The sequence below is a fragment of the Trachymyrmex septentrionalis genome, unplaced genomic scaffold, assembly GCF_001594115.1.
Source record: "Trachymyrmex septentrionalis isolate Tsep2-gDNA-1 unplaced genomic scaffold, Tsep1.0 scaffold81, whole genome shotgun sequence".
In the NCBI taxonomy this organism is placed as follows: Eukaryota; Metazoa; Arthropoda; class Insecta; order Hymenoptera; family Formicidae; genus Trachymyrmex; species Trachymyrmex septentrionalis.
Genome location: NW_017305997.1, coordinates 1,235,289 through 1,235,873, shown reverse-complemented (window position 1 = coordinate 1,235,873; position 585 = coordinate 1,235,289). Strand labels below are relative to the sequence as shown.

Genomic DNA, 585 nt, shown 5'->3' with positions numbered 1-585 from the left:
ATCAGCATAAAACGCGATAACGTAAAAACAAGTTTTCACGTAAGCTATGAATAATTATTCGCTTACATTATTCCTATATTAATTAGCTACGTTTAGCAGAAAAAGCAGCTTTCTCATTATTGTAAAAATTCTTTAGTATGATTGCTTTACCCTTAATTTTTTGCTGGATTTAAATGTATAAACCAATTCTATTAAAGAATCTTACAATAGTTGTAAAGCTGCTTTTTCTACTGAACGCAATCATCGCTGCTAAGTATTTGAATCCATTCTGCGAATAGGTTCCCTGCGGCACAAGTCAATCTAGCGCGAACAGTGATCATTATATAGAGACTAATTATCAGAATAACTTGCTGGCGAATATGCTGGAATCCCATTTGACGTCCGATTTCTGCTTGATCGGACCGAAAGGCTGCGGCAAGTCCACCACCGTCCGACGACTCGCCGATTTATTAGGTTATCAAGTGGAGCCAATAGTGCTTTATCAGGCAAGTCTCAGGTATTTTTCGCGAAGATGACGTTAGTTTCCAATTGGTGTTCTCTTTTGCGAGAGAAGTGGGAAACGACGAGTCCAGGCTTTAACTTAAA

The 585-nt window shown here is 38.3% G+C and overlaps 1 protein-coding gene across 2 annotated transcripts in view; it reads left to right on the top strand.

Annotated features, from left to right (window-relative positions):
• Positions 1–585, top strand: part of LOC108754876 (von Willebrand factor A domain-containing protein 8) — a 17,113-nt gene that overhangs the window by 9,485 nt on the left and 7,043 nt on the right. For both annotated transcript variants that reach the window (XM_018497516.1, XM_018497517.1), the window contains one exon: positions 279–485. In XM_018497516.1, coding sequence (XP_018353018.1) covers positions 279–485 — 207 coding nt within the window. The remainder of the gene's footprint in view (positions 1–278; positions 486–585) is intronic.